The sequence below is a fragment of the Globicephala melas genome, chromosome 16 (assembly GCF_963455315.2).
Source record: "Globicephala melas chromosome 16, mGloMel1.2, whole genome shotgun sequence".
Taxonomy (NCBI): Eukaryota; Metazoa; Chordata; class Mammalia; order Artiodactyla; family Delphinidae; genus Globicephala; species Globicephala melas.
Window position 1 is genome coordinate 10,663,958 of NC_083329.1, and position 16,929 is coordinate 10,680,886.

At 43.3% G+C, this 16,929-nt stretch overlaps 1 protein-coding gene across 5 annotated transcripts in view; it reads right to left on the bottom strand.

The window, feature by feature from the left end:
- PLPP4 (phospholipid phosphatase 4) overlaps positions 1–16,469 on the bottom strand; it is a 238,730-nt gene extending 222,261 nt beyond the window's left edge. For all 5 annotated transcript variants that reach the window (XR_009559292.2, XM_060286167.1, XM_060286169.1 and 2 more), the window contains exon 1: positions 16,338–16,469. Coding sequence is in view for 4 of the 5 variants with exons in the window: in XM_060286167.1 (XP_060142150.1) it covers positions 16,338–16,393 (56 nt within the window). In the remaining variant the exon portion in view is untranslated. The remainder of the gene's footprint in view (positions 1–16,337) is intronic.
- Positions 16,470–16,929: the final 460 nt, after the last annotated feature.

Consider the following 16,929-nt stretch of genomic DNA (forward strand, 5'->3'; position numbering starts at 1 on the left):
TGGACTTTGTAGAGAAAACACCTCCAGAAACACCCAACCCTGAACTTTAGGATCCGTCCCTTGTCCTGACACTTAGAACAAAGTCCACAGCAAGCCTCAGGACAGGCTGGCCACGAGGAGCGGACACCACCCTCAGGCATGGCTGGCTCGTCACCTCATGTTCTTGCGGCCTGGGGACACCTCTCTCTCTCTCGTGTCCTGTGGAAGCGTGACAAATACGTGGGAGGGAGCTGTCAGGACTTTTTTTTCTGAGCTTGATCGAGATATAGTTGACATCGTGTATGTTTAAGGTGTGCAATGTGCTGGTTTGATAATGTATATACTGCAAAATGCTTGCTGCAGTAATGCCAATTAACACCTCCATCGTGTCACATAACCACCACTTCCTTTCTGTGAAGAGAACATTTAAGAGCTACTCTCTGGGGGAGGGGGAAGGGTAAACGGTGACAAAGTGAGAAAGAGGCATGGACATATATACACTACCAAACGTAAGGTAGATAGCTAGTGTGAAGCAGCCGCATAGCACAGGGAGATCAGCTCGGTGCTGTGTGACCGCCTGGAGGGGTGGGATAGGGAGGGTGGGAGGGAGGGAGACGCAAGAGGGAAGAGATATGGGAACATATGTATATATATAACTGATTCCTTTTGTTGTGAAGCTGAAACTAACATACCATTGTAAAGCAATTATACTCCAATAAAGATGTTAAAAAAAAAAAAAGAGCTACTCTCTGAGCAACTTTCAAGTATATCGTACAGTATCATTAACTGTAACCACCATGCTGTACAGTAGATCCCCAGAATTTATTTATCGCATAACCGGAAGCGGGAGTGGGGAGGGGAGATGTCGGACAAAGATGTTGCTCCTTTAGAGCAACAGTGTGTTTTGATTTAAAAAAAAAAAAAAAAAAAAGGCAGCTCCCCCGCTAGCTGCCCCTCAGAGGCTGTCGAGAAACAGCTGCATTCAAATGATCCTGACAGGATGGGGAAAAGACCATCCTAAATGCACAGGCCCTGTGCCTTCTTAGGAACAGAGGAAGTGACACGCTGAGCAGTCCCTGGGGCCAGGAGTCAAGAGACTGTGGTTCTAGGTTCACCTCTGCCGCTGAACAGGGAGGGTCTGATTAACGCCCTCTGTTTAAAAAAAACAAAGGACGGGAAGACAGATGAGACAAGGTCTACAGACTCTGCCAGGTCAGACACCGGGTAGAATATAATTCACTCTGTGGTGCCTTCTGGTAAAATGTCAGAGTTCCATTTGCTCAGTGTACGTCAATCCCCTTCACGTCCATAACTTCACTGAGGTTGTCGGGGTCATTTAATTACCAGAAAGCCTCACCACCAGTCCCTTTTCTTCCCCTCTCTACCCAAATCTGATGTAAATTGTTCCATTGCATTAAACACTCAATTTAAATGTTTCACTGAAAGCACTCTCATCCCACTTATTAACGGCGTGACACTGGGTGAGTTCTTTAACCTCGCTAAGCCTTGGATTTCTCATCCAAAAATATGAAGAATTATAAAATTCCTACCTCATAGTATCATTTGAAGATTTAAAGAGTAAACTGGCTTAGCACACTGCCTGGCATACAGTTAAGTGGTCAATAAATATTAGTTACTGCTATCATCATCATCATCATCATCATCATCATCATCATCATCATCCCTGGAGCCAAACATCCCCAAGTTTGCTATTTTTAGGAAACAATAAAAGGATATTTTGCATCAGGAAAAAAACCAAAGTATCTTTGTTTCTTGTGGTTTTTCATAAATAAGGTATTAATATTTTTTAACTCTAATTTAATATGTTCTCATTACATGACTGAAGATATTTTCACTGGTCCACAAGACTGAATTAAAACACAATACATCCAGAAAACCAACTATTTCCATCATCAAAGAAAAAAAAGATATATGTGGGACTTCTATATAACTCTATCATCAGTATTGTATACATTTAGTCAGAGCTAATATATTTAGACAAGATATCACAAAAAAGCAAATTCTGAACCAAGTCTTGGAAAATAGGATTTTAGATAGGCAAAGAAGAGGCCACTTACATGATGACTCAGAAAACCATAAAAATATTCATGTGTGAAAGAATCAATGGATTTTAATATAATTTTAAATAGAAAAATGTAAACGTATCAAAGAAAAATTTGAAAACTGTTTTTGTTTTTTTAATTAATTAATGTATTTATTTATTTATTTTTGGCTGTGTTGGGTCTTCGTTTTTGTGCGAGGGCTTTCTCTAGCTGTGGCAAGCGGGGGCCACTCTTCATCGCAATGCGCGGGCCTCTCACTATCGCGGCCTCTCCATTTGCGGAGCACAGGCTCCAGACGCGCAGGCTCAGTAGCTGTGGCTCACGGGCCTAGTTGCTCCGCGGCATGTGGGATCTTCCCAGACCAGGGCTCGAACCCATGTCCCCTGCATTAGCAGGCAGGTTCTCAACCGCTGTGCCACGAGGGAAGCCCTGTAAAATGTTTTTTAAAGAGACATCTAGTTCAAGATGGCTAATTGAACCCATACCTTTTGTCTTCCCTCTCAAAACCTCCCTAAAAAGAATGAAAAACATAAAATACAGAGCTAAGCTGAAGAACCTCAAGGGGTGCCAATTAGCAAAGCAGAATATGAAAAAAATTAAGGAAAAGATAAAGCATATGGGAAGAAAGTAATGGATGATACAAGAAATGAGATACATCCCTGTTAAGGAGTTTAGACAGAGAGGGGTACACAAAACTGAATGTACAAATTTCCTTCAAATCATTGGCAAACTCAGAAATTGCAACATGCAGGAGACTACAAGGACCCCAATGGAAAACAACAGTCACAGTCTAAAGAGTGAAGGAGATACTTCAGCAGCTACATAGTACTAGGAGATAGAGTTTGGAGATGAAGTTTCCCCAAGATACATTTTCTCCTGAAACCAGAAGGGCCAAACCATAGGAGTAAGAAACACATCCTAGGACTAAAGGATGCACCCTAGGATCTAAGGCAAAACCAAGATAGACTTATGCAAACACAGCCTAGAACCAAGGCTCCAAGGATTAAGGTGACCCAACAGTAAATTAACTGCATGCAAGAATAAAACTCAACACTCTTTAGAGGACAGTAACAATCAAGCATCTCCACAACGTGTGATTCAGTGTCCAATATACAATTAAAAATTACTACACAAGCAAGGAAGCAGGAGAATGTGACCCATAATCAACAGAAAAGAAAAAAAATAATAAAATAACCATGGATCATCCTAATGCTGGGAATAGCAGAAAAGGACTTTCTACTATAAATATGTTTAATTCTAGGGAAAGATGAAAAGAATAGGTGGACAGGCGGATAACATCACAAAGAAACTAAAACTCTAAAGAAAGAATCTAAGGGAAACTATATAACTGAAAAAAATGAACATTTGAAATAAAACATTTTATGACATGGGCTTACCAGAGGAAAATATAGATACAACAGAATAAAGAATTCGTGAATTTGAAGAAAAGTCAATAGATATTATCTTAAACTAAGTCACAGGGAAGAAAAATTTTTTTAAAAAAATGGAACAGATTATCCAAGACCTGTGGAACAATATCAAATTGTCTGATACATGTGTAATAGAAGAACCAGAAGGAGAGGAGAGAGAGAGTGGGGCAAAAGAAATATTTGAAAAACTATGTTTTGAGAATAATTAATTGATGAAGGACATCAAACCATAGCTCCAAGAATCTCCATGAACCCAAGCAGGAAAAATACAAATGAGACCAACCTAGACACATCATAGCCAAACTACTGGAAACCAAAAATAAAGTCTTAAAATCAGCTAACAGGAAAAACATGTGGCATTTAGGAAAGTGACAAAAACAGGGGCAGCTGACTTCTCATCAGAAATAATAAAATCTACAAGACAATTCAAAGCCAACTCTGAAGTACTGAAAGAAAACTGTCTATCTAGAATTCTATAACCAACAAAAATATTTCAAAAGTAAAGGCAAAATAAAGACAAAACCAAAGCCAAGAGAATTCATTCCTGGCAAACCTACCCTACAAGAAATGCTAAAGGAAGTTATCCAGGCTGAAGGGATATAATCCTAAAGGGAAAACCAAATATGAAAAGAAGAAATAAAGAGTACTGGAAATGGTAGATATGTAGGTAAATCTATTTTAAAAATTTAATTTCTGTTAAAGCACATTGATTACTAAAGACAAAATTTAAATGTTTTATGGGACTTATACATAAAAGTGAAATCTATGACAATGTACCAAAGACATGGGGAAAAAATGCTTTTGAAAGATTTTTACATTGTACGTGAAATGGTGTAATATTGACTTCATGGTGACAAGTAAAAAAATGCATATTGTAATGTGTAGAGAACCTACTAAAAACTTTTAAGAGAGGTAAAACTAAAATCCAATAAAGGAGATAAAGTGGAATACAGTAAGTCCTCTACATAGGAACCTTCAAGTTGCGAACTTTCAAAGATGCGAATGTGCGTTCCACCAACGTCAGGCGTGAGTGACATTCGATCTTGCCCTCTGTCTCCTATTGCTGACCATCCTTCAGCTCTACTATCTCCCATCTCCCCTCACTCTGCCAGTCAGTAACTCTTCTTGCCTCTTCACTCGATGCCAGCCCCTTTATGCCAGCTGTTGTACTGTACTACTGTACTTTTCAAGGTATTCTACTGTAAAATTAAAAATGTTTTCTTCATTCTTTGTGTTTGTTTTTATGTATTATTTGTGTGAAAAGTATTATAAACCTATTACAGTACAGTATTATATAGCCAATTGTGTTAGTTGGGTACCTAGGCTAACTTCGTTGGACTTACGAACAAATTGGACTTAGGAACGCGCTATTGGAAGAAACTCGTTCGTATGTAGGGGATTTACTGTAGCAGCAAGTGTTTGATTAGCCTAAAAGAAAAAAGAAAAAGAAGAACAAGAACAGATGGAACAAATAAAAATCAAATAGCAAGGTGGTAGGCTTAAACCCCACCATATCAACTGCATTAACTGTAAATGACTTAACCACTCCAATTAAATGGCAGAGACTGGCCAGACTGGATAAAACTAAAAGGTACAACTAAAAGCTGTTTACAAGAGTCATACATTAAACATAAAAATACCGATAGGTTGAAAGTAAAAGGACTGAAAAATACATTCTGTGCGGACATTAATCTCAAGAAAGATAATGTAGCTATATATTAATATTAGATAAAGTAGACTTTAAGATAAGGAATATTAACACAAAGATAGAAACTTCATAATAATAAAATGTTCAATTCATCAGAAGGAAAGAAAATTTAAGCACACTAAATAGAAGTGTAGACGTAGCAATTTGACTTCCAAATCACTAAAGGAAAAAATGGGAAGTAACAAGGAAAACCTACGCTATTCAGCTAAAGCAAGAAACAAAAGGGGAAAAAACACAGAAATGAAGCACCACTTAAAGAAAACAGAGAATAAGTTGGCAGCAATACGATGAAATATTAGTTATCTCAAAAAATGTGAAAGCTTTAATTACCCCAGTTTGACAGAGGGAACATATCTTCACATTAAAAAGAATAAATTAAAAAGAACAAATTTAAAAGATTAAGGATTTGAATATCACAGCTAACTTGCTTTAATATATTTAGAGGTTTGTACCCACCATACAGAAACTATTCATTATCTTCAAACTATATAAATTTACAAAAATTCACACTGTATGTAAATTTAAAAATTGACTATGTATGTGGCCACACAGAAAATCATAACAAATTATAAAACATAGAAATCACGCAAGCCACAGCCTCTGATCTCAATTCAATGAAACTATTTTAGCACTATAATTACCCCCATATTTAAGACTAGGGAACTGAAGCACAGAGAGATAAAGCAACCTGCCCAGGTTCACATAACTAGTAAATAGCAGATCAGTGCTTTGAACTCAGGCATCCTGGCTTTGGATCCTGTAGTCTAAACCACCATCCTATGTCCCTTCTCAGGGAGAAGGGGCCATTTCCCTTCAGATATCTCAATAAACTATAAAACTACAATAATTAAAATGTTATATTGAGCAACCAGGCAAACAGATAATCAGAATAGAATTCACTTGCAATCCATGGATATATGGAAGCTTGTACGTGATTAAGATGTCACTGAGAAAACAATGTCTATTTCATAATTGACAAACCACATGCAAGAAAAAAGTTAAATTCTCTACCTCACTCCATAAATTTGAAAAAATTCTCATACATTAAAGAATTAAAATTAAAGAATAGGGGCTTCCCTGGTGGCGCAGTGGTTGAGAGTCCGCCTGCCGATGCAGGGGACGCGGGTTCGTGCCCCGGTCCGGGAGGATCCCACGTGCCGTGGAGCGGCTGGGCCCGTGAGCCATGGCCGCTGGGCCTGCGCGTCCGGAGCCTGTGCTCCGCAACGGGAGAGACCATAGCAGTGAGAGGCCCGCGTACCGCCAAAAAAAAAAAAAAAAAAAAATTAAAGAATAAAAGTATACTAAGCAAAACAGAAGAATATTTCTGTTTTAGATGAGAACGGACTTTCTAAATAGAAGAGAAACTCTGAAACCATAAAGGAAAAGACTGATATATTTAACTACATCATTAAAATGTGCACAATAACAGAAATTGCAAAGAAACTTAAAAGTCAACCACAGAGGAAAAGTGTTTGCAACTTATGAAATAAAAGGTCAATAACTATAAGGAATAAAGCGCTGCTACACATCAGTAAGATAAATTTGAAGATCCAATAAAAGCATGGATAAAGGGAAATACAAGATATTTCACCTAAAAAAATACAAATTTCCAATACATGAGTGAAAAGATATAAATGTCATATTCTCTCCCATGGTATAAATATAAAACATTAATGATATCCAACATTGGCAAGAATGTCAAAAAGTAGACACCTCTGAACTATTGGTAGAATGTAAACCAACAGTTTGGGTGGCAATTTGGCAGTACCCACCAAAATTCAAAATACATGTGGCCTTAGACTCAGAAATTTCATTTGCACAAGTTTATGACAATAGTACTTGAACAGGTACATTACAATATATGCACAACTGCCATGCTGTTTGTCATAACGAAAGGTGAAAACACCCTATAACTCCTTGTATAGGTTAATCAGTTGAACACCACGCAGCCAGCAAAAAGAACAAGTAGATCTATAGAGATGGAAAATATCTCCAAGATATCAATACATTAAGTAAAAAAAAAAAAATTACTATAGATAAAATGTGTTCTCAGTTTTTAAAATATATAAATATGTGTTTAAAAGTTTAACTTTTAAAAGTGAAGGGAATGGAATTGGCAGAGATAAGTGACGGAGTTCAGGAAAACTTACACTTTTTGTACTGTTTTAATTTTTAAAACTATTTTATCATCTTAAAATAATGTTCAAGTGAGGAGAAACACATTCATTCCCATCACATTTACTTTTGTGTAATCCTTTCTAATATTTGCCCAAATCAGATATATTTCCAATAGTCTGGAAATATGATATATTCTTTATAGTGCTTTCTTTAACTGTTACATCATAAAATTTTACCCTGATTTTCAAAATGATGATTTTAATAGCTATATAGTATTTCTTTGTATCCATAATTTATGAAACCATTCTTCAAATGTTGACTACTTGAGTTTTAATTTATTTTTATTTGACAAATATATTTACTTTGTTTTGTATGAAACACAGTAATGAACATCTTTATACATGAGGATTTAGGATTTTGCACTTTTTATATCAGTGTTTCAACATATTTTTTAAGAGTTCTAAGTCAAAGGACAGGAATAACTTTATGGAAGTCTATGCATTGCAATATTGCTCTTCAAAACGGTTATGTCCTTTTGCAATTCCACCTGCAGCATCTGATCATATCCGTTTCACCTTGCACATCCTGCGTGTTAATTCTTACCTTCTGATTTTCCTTTAAATATTTTAGTTGATATGAAATATAGGAGGGTTAATTTTTGACACATTCCCACTTCAGATATTTCTAAAACAATCACAAAACAATCATCCAGTATCCTATCTAGGATATTTCATTAGCTTCTTTTTTTCCCCATAACAGGAAGAATCTAAATCAATTTTTCTAATTTTGTGTGAAAGTAATAAATGTTTACTGTAAAATAATTACACAACAAATGGTATAAAGAAAAAAGCAAATATTATATAATCCCATCAGCCTGAAATAATCACCATTGAGATTTTGTTGTTTATAGCTATTTTCTTACAGACATAAATACAAATTGATTTTATTAATTACCACATTACAGTAGCCTTATGCATACTTATGTAACCGGCTTTTTATCACTTAACAGTTTATGGCTATCCTCCAAGCTAACAAATAGTTATCTACATTATCTACAAAACTACTTTCGGTGGCTGCATTCGTTCATTGTAGTCCATAAAAAGCTTGTGCTGATCTATATGCAATATATTTTATTGTTTTTAGACGCATATTTTGCACTTCTACGGAAATCGAAGATTTAAACAAGATGGGTTATTTGTATTTTTGTTAGTTCCCTTTCTGTCCGCTGTCCTTATTTATTTTTTTTTGGAAAAGCTCTTTTCTTCTCATACTGATTGGTAAGAGTTCTCTGTATTTGAGAAGCATTAACTCTAAACTCTGGAAATTAGGACAACAGTATCACTTCTTGGGGTGGGGTCTGCAAAGATTAAGTCATCTAGGGTGTGACAAGTGCCTAGTACAAAGCTGGCTGGCACACTGTTAGTGTTGAAACTTGTTTCCTTTAACCAAGATGGAGAAACAGGTCTATTAAAGGATACCTACACATACCAACCACTTCTCTTTCTCAATGGCTTCTTGGACAATTATTCACAACACTTTCCGCAAACTTCCTAAATCCCAGTTCCAGGTTCATCGCTGCTGTGGCACTGAAAGCTACACTCATTATTATTATTACATTGTGACATTAGATATCTTTTATTGACCTGTATCTCGGCCTCCCCAAAGGAAGGAAGAGAGACGGAGGAAGGAAAGGAGATTGGCTTAAACAACTACTATGTGTCACATGTTACATACCTTCATCTTTAAGCCTCCTGGGCAGATATCTTGTCCCCACTTTACAGATGAGGAAGCCGAGGCACATCTTTATTGTCAGCAGTCAGGATTTAACTCCAAAGCCCATGAGCTGACTTTGGTGCCATGCTGCCCACCCTGCTGCAGAGTAGGGACCCAGCTCTAGGCATCCTCATGTCATTCACCAGGGCCAACACATACTTTACACAAAGTAACTGACCAACGAATGGAGATTAAAGCAGCATACAGACTGCAGCTCTCTTTCAGAATCTGAGACAGACAAAAAGGACCAAATCCTCTTTAAAAACCTCAGATGAGTAACCCAGCATCTCCACTCCTCAGGACATACGCCACAGGAATTACAAATATGTTCATTAAAAACAAAAGCAGCATTATGCTTAATAGCCAAACCCATAAATAAGCCAAATATCCATAAATGATATCCATAAACTGAGTAAACGAAGAGGTACCGTCATGCAATGACATGCTCTAAGGCAAAGAAAATTAACAAACTGCAGCTATGCACGACATGGATGAGTCTCAAAAGAAGCCGGAACAAAACCCAAAAAAGCCACAGAAGAAAGTACACACTGTATGATGCCACCTACATGGAGTTCAAAAATGCTGTTAGAAGTCAGAGTGATGGAGACCCTCAGGGTGGCAGAAGGGGGCTCAGAGGGTGGAAGGTATTCTGGGCAGCTGTACAATCATGAATCATACACTTTTCTTTGTGTATATAATTTTTAGGTTGGACTAAAATGAAATTCCCGTTTCTGTAGGTCAAAACAGTCAAATATCAGCAATTTTATATGTTTCAAACTAATATTTCAATAAAAACACATTTTAAAAACCCTCTGGAAAAGGAGAAAGAAATATCTAGCATTGATTAGCAGACTGCACCCTCTCTGAAAACCAACCTAGATGCTCCTGCAGCTTCTGACCCTGTTTCTTGCTCCTTTGTTTTTGCTGAAGACATAGTAACAACTTGTGCCTCACCTTGGCGGGACAATTTTTCACAGTCACATATTAAAAGACTGTGATGAAGCCGTCCCCGGGCTCCACAGACCCAGCCCCTCCCGGCTTCCTGCTCACCCATCCTGGGCATCTCCAAGTCCTGTACGAATTCACTTCCTCACTGTGAACCAGTGTTTCTAATTCATTCACAGAACACTAAGATTATATGTTTTAAAGAAGCAATATTAGTAAGATGATTTTCATATTTAAAAACACAATCACAGAAAAATAGAGGTACAGAGCTTTTCCAAGCCTTGTGTGGGTCATAAAAGGCATAATCTTTATAACTAATTGAGATAACTTTATCCAAAAGCTATGAAACTAATGATCTCCCTTTATGGTGTTATAAGCATTTATCTCCCTGTGGAAAAACATCAACAATTCTCAGAATTCCGGGTGCAGCCGACTCATTTTACAGTGGCAAATAATATTTCAAACAGAACGATGCTCCATGTATCAGATAACAAAGCAGACGCCTTCCCAGGCGGGGGAGAAGTGCTGGGCATACTTGGTCCAGCATGCACCAGCTGGGGGTGGGGGGGTGTCTCATGGAAGAACTGTCTGCACCAGGCTTCTAGCAGAACTCTGTATGGTGAACACAGACTGAGAAGTAAATGATATGAACACAGACTCAGAAGTAAATGATGGGAACACAGCATTTTCCTTACACATTATCAAATGCTGTTAGGCTGATAACACTTCTGATTTCAATGTCCTAGAATCACTGCTGTAAAAGGCCAGCAATTTGTCACCATTGAGAAGCTACAGGGCTGAGATACCCGCTGCCACTTTCCATCAGACAGACAGCAGCCCACGCTGAGAAATGGGGGTACAGCTCACTGAATGAACTCATGGGAAGTTACATACCTCACTTTGGGGGGCTAAAAGGAATCATCTGAAATGTATTTAAAAGAGTCTATTATTTTATAGAAATCCCGTAGTAAATCATTTGTAATAAGAGTATCATTAGCTACCTATGGCATTTCTCTTTAGTGTATATTATGGTTTCATCTTAGTAAAAGGATAATAATAATCACATTACCATTTGTTGAGACTCTCTCGTTTAATACTCGCAAGGCTTACACCCATGGATGCAGTTAATACTCCTGTCGAACAGATGGAGAAGCACAGACTGAAGCAGGATAAATACTTTGCTAAAAGGCTCACACAGCTAAATGGCAAAACCAGGATTCAAGCCCCAGTAACCCAGTGCCAGAGGCCATGACTGTGACCACTACACTACACTGCCATCCTTAGACACTACATATAAGTAACAGGAATTCACAAGAGTGGGAAGAAGACACCTAATTGTTGGTATATGTACTGCAGGCACTCACAGCACCTTATTTAATAAAACCCAATGAAGTAGGAACTATTCCCACTTCCCCATGAAAAAAACTGAGGTTCAGAGATTTTAGGAACTTGCTAGTTAGTGGCAGAACCAAAATCCAAACCCAGACCTTCCAGCTCCAAAGCCCAAGGTCTAACGTTTACACTTTGCCTCAAACAACTCTCTCTAGAGAGGGAGCAAAATTATTACAGGTGTTATTAGTTAGATACAACAGAATAGACGTTTGCTACTGGAGCTAATCAGTCCCCAAATGCAAAAAGTTTCCTTCCGTTCCACAGAGCTCACCTCCAATAGCAGCTGTCCTGCTGTTGGCATCTGGCAGCTCTGCCATCTCAACCCAGAGCTCCATGCTCGCCATCAACACAGAAGGACAATGACAGGCCACTAAACGGGAATGATGTTGCCTCAACCTGGAGGTGACACCTGTCACTCTTCCCATGTTCCCTACGGTCCCACCTAAAGGCAGGGGTTTGGGAACGTTAGTCTTCCGTGTAGCCAGAAAGGAGAAAAGAAATAGAGGCAACACTTGACCACAAGAGGGTCTCGAGCTACTGTAGACTGCACAGCAGCAGTTCCCAAACGTGGTGGAGAGAAGGCTCACCTGATGAAAATGCAGATTCCCGGGGCTCCACTCCATAGGTTGATCCAGGTAAATCTGAACTGAGCCCCAGGTAATCCAGGTGCAGGTGGTCAGCAGACTGCACATCAGGAAGCCTTGCTCTGGATAGATGCAAAACACTCAGAGGTCTATAAACACAATCATCGGAAGCTGAGTGCCCTCTGGGGAGCTCTCCCGAGGTGCCGACCACCCAAGGCCCAGGTGGGAGAATTCGGAAAGCAAAGAAGACAGACATGCAGACTCCAGACATGTAACCTGCACAGAAGGCGGAATAAACCGTGGGCTCCCGGAGAGCACAGAGGGGCCCAGCGGCGGCGGCAGAGCTGTGCACGGTCACTCCCAGAAGGAAACAGGGCCTAGGTGCCCAAGGGAACTGCCGTTTCCCCCCACTGGGCATGTATCTAATCACGGTGCTTTTTTGTTTCAAACTTCCCAGGGCTCCCCAGTGAGTGCCTATAAGGGAACGTCCACGCTTCCTGACAGGGCACTGAGACCATCCATGTTCTTGCCCCAGGATCACTTCCTGCCCCTCTTAACACCCACATGTGCTGAGGCCACACGTGGTGACCTGATCCCACCCAAAATGTGCCTCCAGGCTTCTGCTCCAGGACACTCTGTCGGCAGGAATGTCTTTGGGCCCAGATGCTCTGCACCTACCATGCACTGCTCAAGACTCAGGTGAGAGAGGTCAGCTCTAAGCAACCTTCCCTGGCAACTGTCTCTCCTTGTCATTCCTCCTAGGACTAATTAATTCCTCCAAGTAAAACAGAGCACTCTGCTCCACCTACCATAACCATCCCCCACCTAGGGGTAATGAAGAAAGATCTGCTAGCTACTGCCGATATTCCAAAAATCCTCCTGACAGCCAAGGCCCTGGAGCAAGTCACCTGAACCGGCTAAAGTGCCAAGTTTCCTTGTGCCTGTTTGGAATTACACATACTGAAGTTTACTAATGATAGAGAAAGAAAATTACTACAACTGCAGGCACCTAGAAGAGGCCAAATACGCATCTGCCGACTGGATGGGGAGGCAGGGGGATAACAAACAGTGGTGCCTGGTGTGCTTGCTCTGCCAGGCTTCCAGCTCCTTGGAGGCGCCCGGCCTTCAGTCTCCAACCATCCCTGGCACCTGCACAGGCCTCCTGCATAGGAAGAGCTCAAAGAAGGATGCTGGGTGGATCTGAGGTGAGGCAAACACTGTTCCCTGAGCAGCCTGGCATCCTAAGCAGACCCCCAGCTCCTGGAAGGACATGCCAGACAGGGAGCCTCCAGGAACCACAGGGAGGGAGAGAGAGAAGGAGGGAGGCACGGAGGCACAGAGGGAGAGATTGAAGACCCCAGGTCCTGCCTAGAGGCCCCTTTGCTCTTACTTAGGGACTGCGGGAAAGGCAGAGAGAAGGCACAACCACGGGCTCCTTCCGTCCTGCTGCCACCCAGGACGCCAGCAGGAGTTCTCTGAGTGTTTCTGCACCTGCTAAAGCCAGCACTGGACCTCTAGGCCCACAAGCCTCCCAGCACTAAAGTCAGCCTCAAAGCTACACATCATAATTTGATTTATCCTAAACACTGATTCCTCAAACCAATTTATTTCCTTTTAGGTTAAACTTTATGTGCCGGCCCTAATTTTCGTTACTCGTTACTAATTTTCTTCTCAGTGGTTTGAGCTTCTCAGCCAGGACCAAGTACTTCTCGGGTGCTCTATGGAGAGTGTCCCATGGAAAGCCTCCTCTTGGAATCCTGAATCATCAAACCTCAGCACTAAGCCTCATCTACAGACAGAGAACCAGTTCCTTAAGAGAACAAGGGAAAGCAGATATCCCTACTACCTATGGATCCAAAAACGCATTGCATTAGCACTAACCTCAAATCTCTGGGAGCACGTGGGCACTGGGCGGAGGGAGTCTACTCTTATGCAGAGCAAATCTGATCAGAGGACAAGTGCATCCACAGATGATGTTCCCCCAGAGGCACAAGTTTGCAAAGACGTAAGGTATCCCCCCCCCAAAGATTATTCTCTTATCCTGAGAAATAAAGTAGCTATACCAAGCAGAACCAGATAGTATCAGCTAAGTTGGACCCCACAGCAGAGCAACTGGATTCGGCTTGCCCAGAGGGACTTTCTAAGCCTACTGGAGTGAAGCCCTGCTACTGAGACCACCACCTTCATAAGCAGAGGGGAGTTCAAGCCACTGAAGCTTGCCATCAGACCAGCGCCGGCAAAAGGAAGAATAAAACTCCCCCCGAAAGTCAGCCTCTGTCATCTCGCCAGAAGCTTATCTGAGAAAACAAAGGGTCATCTGTATCTGTGTGCTCCAAACCGGTTCTTCCGGAAGTCATTATCTGCCTGATGATAACAGCATCTGAGCTTCCCAAGTTCCCAGGGAGTCTTGCCCAGATACCAAAGCTGGTCTTTGCAGGTAAAAGAGCCACAGTTGGACTCACTGTTAATATTTCCAATTTGATATGAAACCAGGGGATCATCCAAAAATGCCATCAGCGCCCAAGAGTATCCCTTTGGGTGACAGCAGATCCCCCAGTAAGTAATTCATACAAAAGGGAAGTTTGGAGAAAAGAATATAAACTGCCTGGTTTTTACAGAACATCCTTAGAGGAAGCAAGAAGCACATAAAATAACAATTATCAAACATTCCCAAATCCACTGCACAGACCATTCATTATATATTTGTAAACATCTCGAGAATGTCTGGGGGGACGTTTAAAGGGATATCTGAAAATAATACAAATATTTACATATTATTGGACCCTTTTTTTACCTGACAATTCCCAGCGGCAATCAAAAGAGCCTGCGCACTTTATTTCAGTGTTACTCACACAAACATTCCCCCAACAAATGGTAAATTCTACCGCGCACTGAACACTATTTTATCATTTCTATCACACAGTAATTTAACGGGGCTTAGCCTATCTGCCAGTTGGAAATTGTCCCCAACTGACCACAAGGCAAGTACTAGTTTTAATGTATATTCCAAAGGTAGAAAAATAGATTAAGAGGAGGGAAAAGTGTTTTCTGTTTTCCCAAGTGCATCAGGACACACCCGAAGTTCTCCTTCCTTCTTCCCACTGAGTAACACTAGTGTTTAGTCAGAAGCTAGGAGAGGGGTCTTTTCTGCATCTGGGGGAGCTCACGGCTTGTTCTGGCGGTGTGAATAAACACTCTAGATGAATTTCGCCCCTCGTAAAGAACATGCAAGAAAGGGCATTTCTTTGTATGTGTATACCCTGGGCTGCACGGAACAGAAGTCATCTCACAGCCTCCCACCTGCCACCAATGACTCCGTATCCGGGGCAGAAATCCAAAGAGGGGCCTCCTGTTTGGAATAGCTCAGTGGGCTTTAAAAAGAAGTCAAATCCAGAAAGTTCATGCAACTTAAATATGCAAAATGTGTCTGAAAACAGCCATGGGCACGGGAGGACAGAGAACCTGACCTCCTTAATGGAGGGACAAGTGTAGATGTGGGTGCCTAGGTGACAGGAGATGACAGGAGGCTGTGAAGTGGGTCTGAGCTGGTGTTCTGGGCTTGGATCTGAAAGGCAGCGACGCGACAGGGGCCGGGAGGCGGGCGGCGGGTCCCCGGGGCGCACTGGGGCTCAGACGTCTCTGAGAGAACCTGCGCCAGCGCCCCCTCCGAAACCGCTCTTTCCGGGCACCCACTGCTCCGGGCCCCACCGGGCGTTCCGCTGCTGCCCTAAGCGGATACGGACTCGGCACAGACCTCCGGGCGTATGAAGCCCGCACCCCGGGGCTGCGGCCCCGGACTTCCGAGCCTCCGCAGCAACAGTTTTCCAGCGGGAGAACTACCGCAAACGCCTCCAGGGAAAACGCTCACCCGGACCCGCCGGCGCCAAAGCCCGGGACGCGCACGCGGCGGGCAATGAGCGATGCGGCTAGGAGCGAAGGCTGCAAACGTCGGGCTCGGAAGATCACACACAAGGAGAAACTTCCCGAGGACGCCAACGAGGGTCGCGTCTGCGTCCTGGGAAGCAGCCAGAATCCCCTGGCAGGTGTTGCGGAGCCGGTGAAAGGCGCAGGCGAGGGGACCCGAGCGGCAGCCGGAGCCGCTCCACGGCGCGACGCTGGTGACGGGAACAGGTCTCACCTCGCGCACGCGGGTCCCTTCACGCCCAGAGTCCCAGGAGGGAGACCGGGAGGGTCTCTCTTTGGTCCCCTAGGACACATCCCTAGCGCGGAGAGGGACTCTAGAATCCTGGCCCCGGTGGGACGCAAACAAACTTGGGGCGCCGAGACGCTCGGTTCGTGGATCCCCGAGTCCGGGCGCCCCCGCCCGCGGCGCGCCACTACTTACACGAAGACCCCGAAAAGCAGGGCTCGGACCCCGATCTCGATGGCCAGTTCTCGCATGGTGCGGCCGGAGCAGCTCCCGCGGCGGCTGCGGCTGGTGCTATCCGCGGCTCCCCCGCAGCTCGGCCGGCGCCGGCTCTCCAGACCCGGGGCGGCGAGGGAGGCGCGCTCCAGGCCGCGGGCGGGGGCGGGGGGAGGGGTCGGGCGCCCGGAGGGGCAGGCGGCGGGGAGGGCTCAGCCCAAACCTCCTGCCTGAGGCTCCGGGGCTCAGGGACGCCGCGCTGGCCGCTCCCCACGCTCCTGGCCCCGAGCGGAGGACGCCTCGGTGACTTCCCGCTCCCCTGCGCCGGGCACCGCCTCCGCGTCCTGAGCCCTCGCCGTGCGCTCGCGGCCAGGCGAGGGGAAGCCCGGGGAAGCCCGGCCGCCGCCGCCGCCTCCCCTGCGCGCTCCCCGTCAGTGGGCGGCCCCTGGGCTCGGCGCCCGTGCAGCGCGCTCCCTGGGCTCTGCCTGCGGCCCGTCTCCTCGCTCGGCCTCTGACTCTCGCTCTCGGGTCTCTCGCTCCCTGGCACACGCACGCACGTGGGCAGGTAGTAGGA